The sequence below is a fragment of the Polypterus senegalus genome, chromosome 11 (genome assembly GCF_016835505.1).
Source record: "Polypterus senegalus isolate Bchr_013 chromosome 11, ASM1683550v1, whole genome shotgun sequence".
NCBI classification, from domain to species: Eukaryota; Metazoa; Chordata; class Cladistia; order Polypteriformes; family Polypteridae; genus Polypterus; species Polypterus senegalus.
Genome location: NC_053164.1, coordinates 49,551,218 through 49,563,652, shown reverse-complemented (window position 1 = coordinate 49,563,652; position 12,435 = coordinate 49,551,218). Strand labels below are relative to the sequence as shown.

Sequence of the window (12,435 nt, the reverse complement as noted above, 5' to 3'; positions counted from 1 at the left end):
TCTTCTTAAAAACAACGGTTAAAAGCAGGAAGCATTCTTTAAAAAAAACCAAGAAGCCCGGTGCCTGCTTCCCAACTGGGGAGTCGCCCTACTTGCAGCTGACCTTCGCTCTGCCTGCTTCAGCCACTTTATCCATGCACGCTCTCGCTCTCTCTCTCTCTCTCTCTCGTCCGTTCTTTCTTTTTACTCCCCTTCAAGCTGACTCGCGCTTCTGTTTATCAAGATAAGCAGCCCTCTCTATCACTCACTCAACCTCCCGTCTTTTTTTTCTTTTTACTCCCTTCAAGCCGACTCGCGCTTCTGTTTATCAAGATAAGCAACCCCAGGAACAATCATGAATGCGGACGGTCCCTCACAAGTGCATTTTGGTGAGAAACACCCACATTGCTAATCGCCCTGACAACCTTCAGCCACATAACCACCATGCCCCCTCACCAAGCTGCGAGCGCGGTGATTATTTATTTTAAAGCTGGACTTTGACAGGAGCTGTGGACTCGCTATATCACACACGTGAAAGTTCACAGAGAGTTATAGCGCGGGTTGTTCACTGAATGCTAGCAACTGGCGCACTAACGCTCGTGGGCAGTCGTGGCTTTGTCTCGAGAGAGGTAAACAAGGTTAGCACGCGAGTCATATTCCAAACAAAGGTCGTATACCAAGCAAAATTTTTTGTGTCCAAACAGGACGTATACCAAGTTGGACTTATTCCAAAGCAGACGTATACCGAGGTACCACTGTACTATGATCACATTCCTATACACATTAAAATTGATTTGATAGCTATGAACAAAACTTTGCAGAGATAATGTCTGAGAGCTTAATATCATTTTCCAGCCATTGTAACAATATACTGTACAGTGCTCTGTGTTGTCAAAGGCTGCTCTGACGTCTAACAACAATAACGGTGGCATTTTCTTCAACGGGTGACATTAAAATGTCCTTGCCAAGATGTGTTAATGCTGTTTCTGTAATGTGACCCTTTACAAAAGTCAGGCTGAAATTATTCATGCATGTTGTTATGAGTAAAGTGAAACTGAAACTGTGTAGCAACAACTTTTTCACAAAGAAAAAGTGCATTTAGAAAATCCATTAGAAAGAAATGAGAAACCGGTATACAGTTATTAAGCATTTTTGAGTATAAATTTTATTTTTTCATTAGTGGTTTGACATCTGACCCTTTTGGTGCATTATAAGCTGTGCAAGTCAATAATGATCTATTAATACTATTAAGGACAGATGCTGCCAGAACAGTGCCACAAATTGAGATTTTCTGCAGTTTTATTGGTACTGTTTCTAAGGGACAGGTAGTAGCTTTCATTCTATAAATTACATTTATGAGTTCAATTCTGATATTGAAATGGCTTAGGCAATATGCCTAAGAAGAGATAGAATTTGAAACTGAAAAATTAAATTGACTTTCAAATCTGGTATATTTTAAATATTCAATAAAGAAGTTCATAAAACCCATACTCCTGATGTTTGAGGGTAGTTCAGATTTCCCATATGTCAAGTGAGCAATTATTCTTTAGTATGAGAGTTATTTCTTCTTTCATGTATTATTCTGGAATAGTATTTAGATCAGATCAAAAATAAGCTTGTTGTACCCTTTAATATTCTGTATTGATGCAGTTCAGAAGACCTGTAATGTTTTTGCTTACCACCTCTCTAGTTTTCTGCATTCTAATTTAAGAGCTTTCATGCTCACATTAAACAAGCTAAGTTTCTTTCTATTCACTTTTCTTTTGATTGGGATGGTTTTATGCAAAGTCTCTTTCAGAAGCACATTATCATTTTTTGTTAGCTAATCTGTGTTTTTCCCTAGAAACTAGTCTGAATTTTTCACACTGTCGACAGATGTTGATGTAAATTTGCAATATAGACGTTACGTTGTTCTTGAATTAATGTGCTTCGCAGGAGCAAGTCAAACAGAATAGATAGTTAGTTATCAGAGATAATTTTATTTAATGGAGGAATAGATACATTTTGACCGTCATAATGGGGTCCATTGGGTGATTGTGATATAACTGGACCAACTAAATTTAGCAGGAATGTCCTGTAAATATTAGCTAACGATATTTTTTCCACATTTATGTGAATAATAAAATCAACCATCAACAATAATGCTCTTTATGATTAAAGGATAGAATTTTACAAGATTGTGTTTTTTTTTTTGATTGAGCATATTTTTAGTAAAATATCATCATAAAATGTTAAATAAAAACAGTCAGACAAAGTTATATTTTTATTCTCCAAAAAAGTTAACTGGAGGAAGGAATTTATTAATCTGAACAACAACAATTTAGTTAATTCCAATTTAGTTTAGGTCAATTATAGAAGTAGGGAGTCTGACTGGTATGTGTACTTTCTTGGTTATGTTAAAAAGAAGGTACTATTTTGTAGTGAAAATATACATTTCAGTAGTATTAATATGTGATTTTTAAAGCTATTGAAATCAGAGTTATATGATTTATTTTCATTTTTATTTCAATAAACGTGCTGAATGAATTAAAAGATATTGAAAACTAAATAGCACTTTTTTATTCATTCATTAAAATGCTTTCAGAAGTACTTCTCTCCAAAATTAGTCATCATCTCATATGGTTTCAGTAAGCTTGGCTTCTTGTGTTTAATATTACTCTTGGGCCAGTAACTCAGGGTGAGGCAACATCATCCTACAGTGACATCTGCTTTGCTAATTGTTTCTGTCTTCTTTATATTGTTTTTAATCTTAATGTGTACCTCTGTGTGCCATCATGACCTTTCTTGCAACTGACTTTGCCAATGGATTCTTTTGTTTCACAAGCTGATCTTTCATGCAGTGTATTCATTTAGTAAATATAGGCTGTGGAGCATTATAGCTAAGGTCGTTTTTCATTCTGTGAAAAAATATGGTGTCATTACTTTGATATATTGTTTTGTAAAGTTCTAAAGCAGTGTTTCCTACCATCTATACATTTTAAGACTAGACAGTCTGCGAAAAACAATTCGATGTCTCCTAAACACCAATTCAACTTTTTGAAGTATAGAGAACATCTGGCTGCAGTGTGTGGCACTGCCGCTGAACAGCACTTGGGCCTCAGGTTAGATGTCTGTCCTAGTAGCTGGCCGTGTATGTTTCCTGTAGTCTTCAAAAACAATACCCATTAGATTGATTGGCAACTCTAAAGGGCCCTGAAAAGTATTTGTAATTATGTTTTTGTGCACCCTGTTTTTCCCTGCATTCCCAACGTGGCTGGTACTTTCCAAGTGGCCATGGCTTCCAAGACAGAATGAAGCTCCATGTGACCTTGAAAAGGAAAAAAGTGGGTATAAAAAATGATTTTCACTTTTCTACTTGACATAAACAACAAGTTGTATAGTCTGATATTGCCAAAATATTGCTCCATTGTTCTTTTTTAAATCCATAAGATTATGGATAACTAACTTTATAAAAAAAATTTGAGGAATATTAAAATTCCCAGCATGAAGTAAGATTTGAACTTTTAAAAGCCTGCTGTTGCATGTTAGGGCAAAGCATACTGCATCTCTTAAGGACCCAGGATATGAAAGGCCAAACAGACCATACATCATGTAGTTGTATTTGTAATAGTGTTATCCATTTTTATACAATTTGTGTGTATATTTACGACTGTCTTGTATAAATAAAATGCTGGTTTTTATCCCTATGAAGAATATTGGTTGGTATATGTACGGTATTGGTTTGTGTCTTTATGCTGTTTGTGTATTAAGTATACTCGTATTAATATGTAGATGCAAGACTGGTTTATGATGTGACTCTGAAAGAGGTTAAGAGGGACTGTATATACAAAAATATATCTGTTAGGTGTATAACAACAAGAGTAATGAACAACCATATGAAAACACCACCATTGGTAAAAAAAAAACTAATTAATCCAACTGATCATCATGTCAAAAGCCACTGTGAAAATGTTTTTATTCTACTTTTCTATTGCAGCACCCGAAAGCCTAAATGGCTTAGCATTTTGGGGGGACAGAAGCAACCACAAATAGTGAGAATGATACAGAGCTGATTGTTGGCCCATATCTAAAACATTTAGTCTTTGAATTGCCCAATGTACTCAATGTACTTGGACCCCAGAAAAGAGCAGGGAATGTTAAGGAAGCCATTTTTTTTTACTGTCAGTCTCATCTTCAAATACTATTATTTGTAACATTCTCTTTTTATGGTGGTAATTTTCATAAGTCAATCAAATCAAATGATTCCAATAACGATAAAAAGTCATTAACCAAAGGTTTAGATTGACAACAAGCGTGCATATTAAATCACCAACAGTAAGTACTTTATCTTACGAGAGCTTAATATCAGCCAAAAGACTGGAGAATTCAGAAATGAACGTATCATTAATTACTGGAGGCCTATAAACCACAGTACACAGCAAAGAGGAAGAACTACACACTTCAAAAAAGTTGCAGTTCAAAGCTACAAAATGGACCTCTTGTGAGACCCCGACAAAAGAAGATACTTTTAAGAACAGTGGTAATGGCCGAGCCACTGTCCCATGACGTGACAGCCGAGGAGAGTTCAAAAATGAATATCCTGGTGGTATCAAGTCAGTAAAACATGAAGAGTCACCATTAACAATCCCGGTCTCATTGATGAAATAGAAGTCCAGTTTCTTTGAGGTGATAAACTATTGCAGGATAAGATTTTTATTGGACACTGATCTCACGTTCAAGAGAGCAGCCTTGATAGACGCAGAAAAGCTTGCTGCCGAACAGTTTTGGGTGAGTGTGTGAAGATTAGCAGTGTTTACTCTCCTTGAACGCACAGGGAAAGAGTGATTCCGCCTTCAGATGGAGAAATTAAATCCAGTATCCATCGCCTAAGAGCCAGGGTCAACATCCTGTGCAGGAGTGGATGGGTCAAAGATGACTGTCCGGCACCGAAAATCCAAGCCCAGTGTTGAAAAATTGAGCCGCCGTTGTTTCACAGCAACGGAGTCGGTAGAGTCTACGTCTCCAAGGGGTACTCAGCTCAGTCATACAGATGAACACTGGCATCCAGGTAAAGAAGTCAGGAGATGAATAAAACAAGGGTGGCGGTTGAAATAAAGTCTCATCAGAAGAAGAAAGTCGAGAAAATAGCATACAAGAAAAGACGTTAGATAAAGAAACACAATCACTGGACAGTAGTCACTGGACATAACACAAGGACAAAATAAAAACATAAATTAACAAGACAAGCAGAGGGCCAGCCACACCACTCGGCACCATAAATCAGTTAATACTCCAAATCAGTTGGTTCTGAAACAGCTTATAGCAGCCCTAAATTCATTTAAAATATTTAACAAGAAAATGAAAATAGCTAAATGTAGATATAACCCGTTGTACTTATTTGTTTGTGCAAAATGAGATACACGAGAGAAGGAAATGATACACAAAGGTGGTGAATTGTAAGATGGATATATATTGTACACAGTAAAGATATAGTGAAATCTACTTGAGTTGTCAGAGCAATGAATGAAGGAAAATAAGCTTTTAAAAGTGTACTTTGCAACCCTAGCCAACAGTTAAAAAGAAGTGAATTTTCCTTTTCTCAGGTACTTTGAGTTAGTAACTGATTAGTCTTCCATTGAGTTTCAAACAAACAGTCATCTGTGCTTCCTTTTTCAGTTTCTGCAGTAAGATATGGACTCTCTACTGTCATAATACAGTCAATGAACAATCGCAGTACTACATAATAGCAGACATGCAATTCTCATTTATCATTTGATAGCTGAATTGTTAGATTTTGTTTTTAGCTCAATTTAGCTTAAATCCATTTAAAAATCCACAACAATATGAAGACATTTTCATTTATTTAATTCCCTGCTTCATTCTTTTTCCTTATAAACTAACTGACAAAGTGGGTGTGATGGGAGGTTAGACATTTTGTCATTAAAAAGAGTAGTTTGTGATGTTTGGTAATACAGGATATGGAAAAAAGCAATTTCCAATGATAAAATAAGACATCCTTCAATACACTGTGCCCTATCAGAAATGAAACTTTCCAATTTGACAGCCGTATCGTATTGATGCGTAGTCCAGCTTGTGTTAATCAAGATCTAAATAGAATCATAAGGAAGGCCTGTATCCAAAGCTCAGTGGTTTCTCTTGTATTTCTATGCATCTTTTACATAAGTATAAGCTTAAGCAACTTGTGCACTTTGTAGATTGAAGACTACTTGTACATATGTTCGTTCGGGGCCTTGGGTGGCACTAGTACAGACCATTTTGGTAAAGTTGTAGGATGCTTTGGGTATTTTTTTTTAATTAAAGGGCTCTATCCCCTGCTAACATTGATGAGATTGGCATTAGTACAGAATACTAAGATTTATTGAAGGGTGCCTAAATAAACAGAATTTCACGTAATTAAAGTAAGATCTTTGCAATATTCTTTACATGTATAACTAAATATAGATGAAAGTGGGACATTAAAGAAAATTTCTCAAATGACATTAACTAATTCAGTCCATTAATCAAGCTTGTATGATAAGAAAGTGTTTTGTTCTAGTCCCTCACTCTCAGCAGTTATTCCATAAAAATGAATAATCATCTTCAACAGTATCAATGGAGAGATTATTCATACTTTTTCTCCACACAACTTTTTACTTATTTTCTGTGATTCACCTTTGTCTCCATTTTTGGGTGAGCATCTCAAAAAGGTTATTGGATTCTCTTTGTTTCGTGCCTTTGACATTTTGGTTGGATGTCCTTGAATGTTGTGGCTGAGGCTGAATTTTAATTTCAGAATTTTCTCAGATCCCCTCTCTAATTAGAGTAAAGTAAATCACATATTCTGTTGCAAAATAAACATGAAATGATAAGAATGGTATGAGCCCTCCTGTAAATGATGGAATTCAAGAAGGAGAGTTTTATTCTCTTTAGAGACCAGGTGATCATGGTTCAATGCACAAACAACAGTTATAGAAAAGTGTTGGCTGAATAAGTTGCTTTTCAGTATTTTAGTGTAACAAAAGGAAAGAACTATACTTAGTCCTTATGTCTTATGTATAAACTCTGCCTCAACCAGAGATGGCATGGGCATGTATTTAGATTTTCTTTGTGTCATCATAAGAAGAGCTTTGGTCATGTGCCCAAAAGCCATTTGTAACTGGTAATACTTTTTGTATTTGAAATTATTAATTTCAGTATTTATTTACCTTACATTAGATACTGTACTTACAGTGACAATCAAAGTTCTTAATGGAAGGCATATTTGATATATTTGTTCAAATCTGGATACTAAAGTGCTCTTTGGTTTTCTGTATGTTTGCTGCATATCATCTTTGGATTTCTGTTTCATGCTTCTATTCATTTAACCTGCCATTTTGTTGAGCTCTTGCATTACTGACACAATTTCAATGTAGACTCCTCTGTGTCTTCTTTAATGTTGTCATATTCCTATTGTAAATGCTGTACCTTTATAATCAGCACACAGTGCATCATAACATTTTCATAATTGTCTTTCAAGAATGCTGAAATCCCCAGATAGAGGAATGGAAAAAAATCTTTTTTTTTTTTTACTTTAAATGCAGTTTCACCTTCTTGGCATACTTTCTAATTGTCCTATAACCTTTTGATTTCTTAGGTGAGGAGCTTCTAGTAGCACCCTATCCAAAGCTAGATGAGCTGAAGGATCATGATGATGATTTCCTTTCTCCGAAAAAGTCTCTTGACTTTGAGAGTGGACTTGGACCAACGTAAGGATCTCATTCGGGATAACATAATTAATAATTTCAATTAAGAAATCAGATCCTGTTCCACATTTCTGCATGTAACCCTATGCCCTTCCTAAGCTGCATGTATTGTACAAATAATATTAATTTAATTTACTTTCTAAAAGTATTTGGCAGACACCAAACTACAGAGCAACAACAAAGCCTTTAGATATTTATTTTGAATGCATTTTTTGATTGTCCGGGCTTAGATCAATGGTATGTTTATGTTTTGATTCTATGAGCCTTTATTCTCTCTTTTCTCATCCCCCAAGCCTACTTATTTTAGAGCAGGATCACAGTGTAGGTAGATTGTGTCCTGGTAGCATTGAGCACTTTCACTCTTGCACCCACACTCACATATACAGAGTCGCCAGTCAATGCAGTCTGTGGGTGTTTAGAATGTTGGAGGAACCCTGAGTACCAGGAGTAAATATATTTAGTCACAACAGTGTCCTGGCTGAGATATGAACCACCACAGTATTTTAGTTTATATTTTAAAGTTGACTTAGTATAAAAGATCCATCCATTTTCCATCCCGCTGAATCCGAACACAGGGGTCTGCTGGAGCCAATCCCAGCCAACACAGGGCACGAACCAATCCTGGGCAGGGTGCCAGCCCACCACAGGACACACACAAACACACCCACACACACTAGGGTCAATTTAGAACCGCCAGTCCACCTAACCTGCATGTCTTTGGACTGTGGGAGGAAACCGGAGCGCCCGGAAGAAACCCACACAGACACGGGGAGAACATGCAAACTCCATGCAGGGAGGACCTGGGAAGCGAACCCGGGTCTCCTAACTGTGAGGCAGCAGCGCTACCACTGCACCACCCTAGTATAAACAATAGCCATCTTAAAAAAAAAAAAAATACTTTCCCTGTAAAGCCACATTAGGCTGTCATAATTTAATATTTTATTAAGCTAAGCCCACATCCTACGTGTGCTAGACATTCAACCTGCAAAAAAGAAACCAATCTAATGATATAGTTCAACAGGAGGTTGTAAATGTAAATTATCTGCAGATCATTACTTTTGATATACTTGAATAGCCCGTGAACTACATATTTCAACATTAAACTGGGCAGCTTATGTAATAAAAATTGAATCTATCAAAAAATAATTGAAGAAATCCCTTAAGGCCCTCTTTACTGTGAGGAAACTCACACATTGTGTACCTGTATAAAAGATTACCCCTGATCTTATTGTTTTTACATTTATTATTTATAAAACAGGCAGTAATGTCAGCATGAAAACATTTAAAATGATTTCCTTGATATGTAGAAAAAAGAACACTCTTGTATGTATCATTCACCTATGAATTTTCCATGATTTGTTTATCTGATCCTCTTTCTTTTAACTTATTAATTTTAATAAAAAGTAAACATTTGGCAAACAAAGGAAACACCTTTCTGCTTTTCTAAGCTTTTGGTTCAGTGTATGATTGTCTTTTTTTTTTTTTATTCATTTTGCAGCTCTTACTCTCCTCCCATTCCCAGAATCCCCTGTGTCTCACCAGAGACTGTCATCCTTAAGGAACAGGATATGCTGCATGGCGAGCAGGTATTTGACTTTAATTTGTAAACATTAAACTGTAAACGTCATTGTTGTAAGTACTTTTCAGTGATTTTAGCAGACCCAGATTATGATTTTCTATAGTACACTAATAGGCAAATGTTCAAATTTCCTGTTTTCAAAATGATAGTGCCTTTGTTTCTGCCATTGTCTTAACAGTCAGCAGGTCCACTGAGCCCATGATGTAACATCTTGTTTAACTGTGCATATTGTTTATTCTTTTCAGCTTTTAAAATCACCAGCAAAATGAAATTCATTTTTTTACAAAACATGAGTGCAGTTTATATTGTGGGAAGTTCTAGAAGGCTTTGTTCAGATCTTGACCTGGTCACCATGTCTTTGGAGCTTCTTATGTTTGTCTTTGTGCAGCTTTTATTCTGGGTACTTTGGTCTTCCTAACACATTCAAGTTGACTTCTTCAGCAACTTTTTATTTTCCTAATTTAAGTGTTTTCAACAGCACACTCTGCAGTGGAGTGTCTTTCCGTCCCCTGATGTTTTCTGTCATTTTCTAATATTCCCAGAACAGTTTTGTTCTTGATGTGACCTTGTAATAGTAATAGTGGGCTGAAAACAAGGATGAATTTCAATTTTATTAACCCACTCCTTCTGCCTGAGACAAAAGTTTATTTCAAAATAAGTTTAATTTTGTGAAATCATTTTGTTCTTATACATGTTTCTCAATCAATCAATCAATCAATATTTATTTAATACAGCTCCATTCTGAGAATACGGCATCACAAGGTTATGTAGAGAGCAGACAAGGGTACATTGCAAAATGATCAATAAATAAAACAGCTTGTAGTTTACAAGTTAGATTTAGAGTTTGAACTTTATATATAATACATACATTTATTTATTTATTTATTTATTTATTTATTTATTTATTTATTGTTTTTATTGGTATGCTGCTGCTGGAGTATGTGAATTTCCCCTTGGGATTAATAAAGTATCTATCTATCTATCTATCTATCTATCTATCTATCTATCTATCTATCTATCTATCTATCTATCTATCTATCTATCTAAAGACAAACTGAATAATACAGTCCAGTAGATGAACAGCTCGAGACACAGCAGATTTAAAGTTGTTACAAAGAAATGTAGTAAGAATACTCTTATTGCCAAAGTGACTGACATGTTAAAGAAAACAGATGAGTCTTTAAGTGAGATTTGAAAGGGTCCACAGGTAGAGCTTCTCAAAGTGACCTACGGAAATGGGAGCAGAAGCCATAAAGCTCAATTAGCATTCATTTAGAGTTTTGAATTTTGGAATGTTGGCTTCACAGGTCCTAGATAGATAGATAGATAGATAGATAGATAGATAGATAGATAGATAGATAGATAGATAGATAGATAGATAGATAGATATGAAAAGCACTATAGATAGATAGATATGAAAGGCACTATATGATAGATAGATAGATAGATAGATAGATAGATAGATAGATAGATAGATAGATAGGAAAGGCACTATATGATAGATAGATAGATATGAAAGGCACTATATGATAGATAGATAGATAGATAGATAGATAGATAGATAGATAGATAGATATATAGATAGATAGATAGATAGATAGATAGATAGATAGATAGATAGATAGATAGATACTTTATTAATCCCAAGGGGAAATTCACATAATCCAGCAGCAGTATACTGATACAAAAAACAATATTAAATTAAAGAGTAATAAAAATGCATGTAAAACAGACAATAATTTTGTATAATGTTAACGTTTACCCCCCCGGGTGGAACTAAAGAGTCGCATAGTGTGGGGGAGAAATGATCTCCTCAGTCTGTCAGTGGAGCAGGACGGTGACAGCAGTCTGTCAATGAAGCTGCTCCTTTGTCTGGAGATGATCCTGTTCAGTGGGTGCAGTGGATTCTCCATGTTTGACAGGAGCCTGCTCAGTGCCCGTCGCTCTGCCACAGATGTCAAACTGTCCAGCTTCATTCCTACAATAAGTTGTCTTGTAGATTTGTAAGATCTAATAATGACGATGGCAGGTAACAACTGGGTTGATGTAAAATAATTAGGAGAGGTTTAAACATAATTTGATACTGTACAGAAAGCCACTATAGCTGAGCCAGGTTAATGAAGATAACGTCATTGCATTTGGCACATGCCAGAATATAACAATTTCTAATGGTATTAGTTTACATGCTGTCACGCCCTCCTGATGGTTTATAATAAAGAAAACATTAGTTGATACTTAAACCTTTTATAACCAGCACATTTTAAACAAAATGATGAAGAAAAAATGAACCACTGCAAATGAAGAATCCAAAGTTATGAATGCATTTCCCTTCAGACACATTTTTTAACAATTTGCTATCAGATTTGATCCCATCTTTCTAAGAATAACAGAAGTATTCTGCCATTAGACAATTAGGACATATCTTGAGGGATACATTACCTTGTTGCTTTTAAAAATCAAAACATTTGCATAACTGATAAGGTATGTCTGGGAATAATGGAATCTTTTTAATTAGCAGGTAATTTTGTTGAAACTGGAAATTGATGATAGATGATCTCCTTTACAACACTTTTATTTTAGTGATTTGTTTTGAAAAGTAAATTGTATATTTCTCTCTGTTTCTTGTATGGATGTTTTTGGCATGTAAATCAGTTTTCTTGATTGGCAGGCTTTTATGTAAGGATGTTATATATTATGAGGCAAGTGTATATAGTACCGTGTCTGTGTAAATGTTAATACTTTACATTTAAAGTATATTGGGATAACCATGAAATTATTGTTTTGCATAAATTATGATAAAGACACTTGTCATTTACAATTTTCTCCTTTACAAATGGCTCAGATCACTGCATGTTTCGCAAAATTTAAAACCATTTCTAATGAGGTACCTTGTATTGTTATTCTGATTTGTAAAGCACTTAATGTGAAATGACTGCCTACCCCATTTTTTACAAGATATTTATTTAATAGGCTTATTCATTTTGCAGGCATTTTGACAAGTAAATAAAATGACAGTATCCTAATTACTCACAATGATGATTTTTCCATTTCAGTAAAACAGAAATACATTACACATCTGCTACAAAAAGTAACTATCTGAGATGGAAGCAGATGTGTTTTAAAGAATGTCAAACTAAATATGATTTCCTATTAAAA

At 35.2% G+C, this 12,435-nt stretch overlaps 1 protein-coding gene across 4 annotated transcripts in view; it reads left to right on the top strand.

Annotated features, from left to right (window-relative positions):
• Positions 1 to 12,435, top strand: part of ank1a (ankyrin 1, erythrocytic a) — a 295,220-nt gene that overhangs the window by 181,124 nt on the left and 101,661 nt on the right. For all 4 annotated transcript variants that reach the window (XM_039768574.1, XM_039768575.1, XM_039768576.1 and 1 more), the window contains 2 exons: positions 7,592 to 7,703; positions 9,199 to 9,286. In XM_039768574.1, the coding sequence (XP_039624508.1) occupies positions 7,592 to 7,703; positions 9,199 to 9,286 (200 nt within the window). The remainder of the gene's footprint in view (positions 1 to 7,591; positions 7,704 to 9,198; positions 9,287 to 12,435) is intronic.